The sequence below is a fragment of the Sorex araneus genome, chromosome 5 (genome assembly GCF_027595985.1).
Source record: "Sorex araneus isolate mSorAra2 chromosome 5, mSorAra2.pri, whole genome shotgun sequence".
NCBI classification, from domain to species: Eukaryota; Metazoa; Chordata; class Mammalia; order Eulipotyphla; family Soricidae; genus Sorex; species Sorex araneus.
The window spans coordinates 138448639-138455281 of record NC_073306.1 but is presented as its reverse complement, the minus strand read 5'-3'; the positions used below and the strand labels follow the sequence as shown (position 1 = coordinate 138455281).

Genomic DNA, 6643 nt, shown 5'->3' with positions numbered 1-6643 from the left:
GGGGACTTGGGGGTCGCCCAGCAAGGTGGCCCGAAGCCAGGCGAGGGGCCAGACTCTGAGGCGGCTTTCGGGAGACCCAGGGCAGTGTGGGTGAGCAGGGGGCGGGGGGCACCTCCCCATCCCTGCGTTGGGCGGGGCCAAGACCCTCGCCCAGCCCGACAAACGGCAGGACTGCGGGCGGCGGGGAGGACGTGGCTTCTCCGTGTGTCTGAAACCAGGATGGATAAAATCAAGGCCAAGCAAAAGAAAATCGAGGAGCAGCAGGCGGGCCGGGTTCCAGAGGCCGCAGCCGCAGGCGGGAGCTGCCGGCCCCGGGAGGGGGCGGAGGGAGGTGAGCCGGGCGGGGGGCCGGGGTGGCCTGTCCCCGGGGGCCGAGCAACAGGGACATTCAGGGGCTCCTTCTGCCATCAGCCCCACCCCACGCCATCCGGGAGCCACAGGAAAGCGCATTTGTGCCCGAGGGGCGGGGGGGGGGGGCTGCCTTTCCGTCTCCCGCTGGGGCGAGGGGCCCAGACGCCCCGGCACAAACCTGGCACTTCCAGGCTTTTGGCTCCTGAGTTTCCTCAGAGGACGTGACTTCCAGGAGCCGGGACGCCGGGAAACAGGCGTCTGGCTGCCCCGAGCCCCCCCGGGGGGGGGGACCAGCCCTTCACGGCCACGGGCCAGGGGGAGTCTTCCCCGGAAAGTGCTCTCGGGGTCTTAGCAGAGCGGGAGGCAGGCGCCACCGCCCCCGTGGGGACGCGCCCCCACCCCCTGCAGCGAGGGGCCGGGTCTGGCGCTCTGCAGGAACGGGACCCGAGCTCACGCCCGGGGGCCGGGAAGCCCGAGTGTCCGTGAGCACCTCCCTGGGCCTCGGCCTCCCCGCCCCAGACAGGTGCTTGGGGACTCAGGGTCCCAGGCGGGTCGCGGGGCTGAGCGTGGCGCCTCCTCCTCGCCCCTCTCTGCCCAGAGCCCGCGGAGGACGGCGAGGAGGAGAAGAAGTGGTGGCAGCCGTGGGTGAAGCATCCGTCCAGTGAGTGGGGCCTCCCGCAGACCAGCTCTGCGCCCCGCCAGGCCGGGCAGGAAGCACTGCCCCTGGCCACAGGCCCCTGAGAGGGAGGGTTGCCCACCCCCATCACCAGGGCACACCGTCCCTTCCGGAAGGGTCCGTGGGCTCCGTGCCTGCAGTGGGTGGGGGGGGGCACAGGCTGACCAGAGGCTGCTGGGGCGGCGGGCGGGGCCCAGAGCTGGTCAGGTGAGGCAGGGGGGCTGTGGGGCTGTGCCCAGTGCTGGACCACCACACTGAGAGGGGACGCTCAGGGGTGACGCTTGGAGTGATGCTCGGGGTAACACTTAGGGTGACACTCAGGGGTGACACTTGGGGTGACGCTCGGGGTGACACTCGGAGGTGACACTCGGGGTGACACTCGGGGTGACGCTTGGGGTGACACTCGGGGTGATGCTCGGTGACACTTGGGGTGATGCTCAGGGGTGACACTTGAGGTGACGCTCGGGGTGACACTCGGGGTGACGCTTGGGGTGACACTCGGGGTGATGCTCGGAGTGACTCTTGGGGTGACACTCAGGGTGATGCTCGGGGTGACGCTTGGGGTGATGCTCAGGGGTGACACTTGAGGTGACACTCGGGGTGATGCTTGGGGTGACGCTCAGGGTGACGCTCAGGGGTGACACTTGGGGTGATGCTCAGGGTGACGCTCAGGGGTGACACTTGGGGTGACGCTTGGGGTGACACTCGGGGTGACACTTGGGATGATGCTTGGGGTGACGCTCAGGGTGACGCTCGGAGGTGACACTTGGGGTGACGCTTGGGGTGACACTCGGGGTGACGCTCGGGGTGATGCTTGGGGGTGACACTTGGGGTAACACTCAGGGTGATGCTCGGGGTGATGCTTGGGGGTGACACTCGGGGTGACGCTTGGGGTTGACACTCGGGGTGACTCTCAGGGTTGACACTCGGGGTGACACTCGGGGTGATGCTCGGGGGTGACACTCAGGGTGACATTCGAGGTGACAGTTGGGGGTGACACTTGGAGTGACGCTCGGGGGTGACACTCGGGGTTGACACTAAGTGTGACCCTCAGGGGTGACACTCGGGGTTGACACTCAGGGTGACGCTGGGGGTGACGCTCCCAGTGACACTCTCCGGACACCCTCCCTAGTGGTCCAGGACGGCAGCTACAGCCTCTTCGAGACGGACAGTGAGGAGGAGGAGGCGGCCGAGGGCAGTGACGTGGAGGCGCAGGAGCAGCGGCCCAAGCCCAAGACGGCTTTCCAGGTACCTCGCTGGCCAGTGCTTGCGGGGAGGAAGCCACTCTGCATGGGGACAGTGGCGGGTCCCTCTGGGCTGGAGCTGGGGGCGTCTCTCTAGAGGCCGCCGAGCTCTGAGGCCCTGGCCCGCCTCTCGGGGGTGGCCGCGGGGTTGCAGGTGGCCGTCCCCCGGGGTCCACCTCCGCGTGGCCATCTCTCGTCCCGGTGGGGACGGGCTCTGCCTCAGCCACCGCTGGGCGGGCGTCTCGGGAACAAATGGCACCGGGGGTTCCTTCCGAGTCCCGGGTTGGTTTTCCTTTTCTTTTTGGGTCACACCCGGCACTGCTCAGGGTCACTCCCGGCTCTGCACTCAGGATTCACTCCTGGCGGTGCTCGGGGGACCCTGTGGGATGCCGGGGATTGAACTGGGGTCGGCCGCGTGCAGGGCAGACGCCCCCCCCCCCTCCCCGCTGTGCTCTCGCCCCGGCCTGCTCGCCATTCCTGGGTCCTTCTCAGCTCCTCCTGGTGGGACAGTCCGGAAGGGGCGGGGCCCTGCGTGTGGGGGGAGCACGTGGCCCCCGCCCAGCGGCGCCTGTCCCCGCAGCTGGCCCACGACGCCTGGACCAACAGCTCGCGCTCCGCCCTGAGGATGCGGCGGCGGGACGAGGGCTGCATGGACAGGGCGGACCGGGAGGCGGACGAGGCCCTGCACGGCGGCCCAGGAGGTACCGGCCCCCAGCACGACCGCGGCTGGGCCACTCGCGGTAGGGGACGGTGGCGGGGAGATGAGGCAGGGGCAGGTCCAGGAGGGGCTTGTCCACGGCGGGGCGGCTGCGGGGGTCCCGGGCCTGGACGCGGCTCCTTACTGGAGGCCTCGCTGGCCGCCCGAGCACAGAGGCCCGAGGCCCATTTCCAAGCCGTGTCCTGGCGACAGCACTTTGGGGCTGAGTCTGCGCCTGGCACACTGCCCTGCCCGCCCCACTTCCCGGCCACGGGGGGGGGGGGGCGGGGGGGCAGGCGGCCATGGGATGCAGACAGCGCTTCGCAGCCGCTGTCGCCTTCCCTTCAGGTGGCCGCGGAGCCGAGCGCCCGGCGCCCTGCGAGATGGAGGACGCGGAGGCGGGAGACGAGGACGGGGAGGAGCCCGGTAGGCGCCAGCACGGTGCTGGGGCAGGGGCTTGCAAAGGCCTGGCCCTGCCCGCGGAGGAGCCGCGTCCCGCCAGACAGCCCTTGGGTGAAGGGTGGGGTCCCCGGGCAGAGCCGCCCCCCCACCCCCGTGTCTCTCGCCCTTCCCTCGGGCCTGTGCCCGCTGCCCAGGGACACGTCCCCACAGGGCCCCCAGGAGACTCGGCCTCTCGGGGGATGGGGGGCATGGGGAGGCCAGGGGAGGCCACACTCGGCCTCACGGCTGGGGACAGGCGGGGCCTGGACGGCAGAGTCCAAGCAGGGGAGCAGGCCCGCACCTCAGATGCTCACACACACGCATGCACACACACACGCATGTACATACATATGGGCACACGCACACACACGCATGCACATACACGCACATACGCGCACACGCACACACACACCCTCGCACACACACGCACACACACTGACACTCTTTTATTTTTAATTTATTTATTTTTAATTAGTGAATTACCATGAGGGTACAGTTACAGATTTATACATTTTTGTGCTCATGTTTCCCCCATACAAAGTTTGAGAACCCATCCCTTCACCAGTGCCCATTCTCCACCACCGGTACACCCAACATCCCTCCTACCCTCCCCATTCCCGTCTCCCCCCACCCCACCCTGCCACTGTGGCAGGGCATTTCCTTTTGTTCTCTCTCTCTAATTAGGTGTTGTGGTTCGCAATAGAGGTGTTGAGTGGCCACTGTGTTCAGTCTCTAGACCACATTCAGCCCGCATCACCTTTCCCCCGCATGGCCTCCGACCTCATTATACTTGGTGATCCCTTCTCTAAGTTGCCCTCTCCCCAGAATGTGGGGCCAGCTTCCAAGCCATGGAGTCAACCTCCTGGTACTTATTTCTACTATTCTTCTATTCTTGGGTGTTAGTCTCCTACTCTGTTATTCTATATACCATAGATGAGTGCAATCTTTCTATATCTGTCTTTCTCTTTCTGACTCATTTCACTTAGCATGATACTTTCCATGCCGATCCACTTATACGCAAATTTCATGACCTCCTTTTTTCTAACAGCTGCATAGTATTCCATTGTATAGATGTACCAAAATTTCTTCAACCAGTCATCTGTTCTAGGGCACTCGGGTTTTTTTCCAGATTCTGGCTATTGTAAACAGTGCTGCAATGAACATATAAGTGCAGATGTCATTTCGATTATACTTTTTAGCTTCTCTGGGATATATTCCCAGCAGTGGTATTGCTGGGTCAAATGGGAGCTCAATATCTAATTTTTTGAGAATCGTCCATATTGTTTTCCAAAAGGGCTGAACCAGTCGGCATTCCCACCAGCAATGTAGAAGGGTCCCTTTCTCCCCACATCCTCTCCAACAGCGGTTGCTTTTGTTCTTTTGAATGTGTGCTAGTCTCTGTGGTGTGAGGTGGTATCTCATGGTTGTTTTGATCTGCATCTCCCTGATGATTAGTGATGTAGAGCACTTTTTCATGTGCCTTTTGGCCATTTGTATCTCTTCCTTGGTAAAGTTTCTGTTCATTTCTTCACCCCATTTTCTGATGGGGTTGGATGTTTTCTTCTTGTAGAGTTCAACCAGTGCTTTATATACCATTGATATCAACCCCTTATCTGATGGGTATTGTGTGAATATCCTTTCCCATTCTGTAGATAGTCTTTGTATTCTGGTCACTGTATCTTTTGCGGTGCAGAAGCTTTTTAGTTTAATGTAGTCCCATCTGTTGATCTCTGTTTCTACTAGATTGTTTAGTTCCGTGTCATCTTTGAAGATACCTTTATCTTCAATATCGTGGAGGGTTTTTCCGACCTTGTCTTCAATGTACCTTGTGGACTGTGGCCTGATGTTGAGGTCTTTAATCCATTTTGATCTGACTTTTGTGCACGGTGTCAGGTCGAGGTCTAAGCCCATTCTTTTACACGTGGTTGTCCAGTTGTGCCAGCACCATTTGTTAAAGAGGCTTTCCTTGCTCCACTTCACATTTCTTGCTCCCTTATCAAAGATTAGATGATCATACATCTGGGGTTGTGTGTAGGGATACCCCACCCTGTTCCATTGGACTGACACACACTCTTTAGACACACACACACACACACGCTCACTCACACTCCTTAGACACACATTGCACGCGGGCTCTCGCTGTGCTGCCCCCCCACCTGCCCCTTCGGGAGCCCTGAGGGGCGCCTGCCCGGGAGGCGAGTGTCCGCCGGTGACGGCCGCGCGTCCCGCAGGGAGCCTGCCGCGGCGGCTGCTCTACATGGCCCAGTTCTCCTGGGTGCTCGGCAAGGTGCTCCTGGACGACCTCACGGAGACGCTGCACAGCATGTGCCGGAACCACGCCAACGTGGCCGTGGCCTTCAGGGAGCAGCGGTCAGCCTGGTGGCGCGCAGTCAGGCAGGCAAGTGCAGCCCCCTCCGGCCCGCGCCCGCCCTCCCGGTTGGCCCTGGAGAGACGCAGCGCCCGTGTCCCCGCAGGGGAAGAGGACCATGTCCGACGGGCCCGCGGGGCTCTGCCCGGCCCTGGCTCGGGACGCCCAGCCCGCGACACCCCTGGGCGGCCAGGAGGGGCCCGAGAGCCCCGCGCCGCCCCCGGCAGGTGTCCAGCTGCTGGACATGCCGGCCCTGGAAGAGGCGGGCGGACATGCCCCCACGGAGGAGCTCGAGGAGCCCCTGAAGGACGGAGTAGGGGGCGTCAGGCCCCCGGGCTCCCCTCTGCCCCCCGAGACGCGCAGGTAAGGGCCCCCGGGATCCTGGGGCGCGTGTGCTGATGCCGGACGGTCAGCCCAGTGAGGGGCCAGGGGGCAGATGACAGCCTCTCATGTGCCCACTGCCCGCTTGGCACATGGGACGGGGGTGCAGCCTTCAGAGGGGCAGAGGCGACTCAGAGCCGGCCCAGGCCACCCTGTGCCCTGTTGAGCCCGGGCCCTGTGGGGGTGGGGTGGGGGGAGGAAGAGGGCAGCAGAGGCTGAGCTGGGAGTGGCCAGGCAGGAGGGTCCCGAGCAGAGTGCCGAGAGCCGGCAGCAGGGACTGGGCCCACGTGCCCCCCGGCCCGTGTTCCCTGCGCCCTCCCGCCTCTCTCTCATTTTTTTTTTAATTTTGGGTCACACCCGGCGATGCTCAGGGGTCACTCCTGACTCTGCACTCAGGAATTACCCCTGGCCGTGCTCAGGGGACCATATGGGATGCTGGGATTTGAACCCGGGTCGGCCGCGTACAAGGCAAACGCCCTGTCCGC

At 63.4% G+C, this 6643-nt stretch overlaps 1 protein-coding gene across 1 annotated transcript in view; it reads left to right on the top strand.

Annotated features, from left to right (window-relative positions):
* The first annotated feature begins 219 nt into the window (after nt 1-219).
* Nucleotides 220-6643, top strand: part of LOC129405004 (piezo-type mechanosensitive ion channel component 1-like) — a 40968-nt gene continuing 34544 nt past the window's right edge. The window contains exons 1-6 of the mRNA XM_055139958.1: nt 220-331; nt 2160-2275; nt 2852-3011; nt 3317-3394; nt 5641-5798; nt 5884-6140. Of these exons, the coding sequence (XP_054995933.1) occupies nt 220-331; nt 2160-2275; nt 2852-3011; nt 3317-3394; nt 5641-5798; nt 5884-6140 (881 nt within the window). The remainder of the gene's footprint in view (nt 332-2159; nt 2276-2851; nt 3012-3316; nt 3395-5640; nt 5799-5883; nt 6141-6643) is intronic.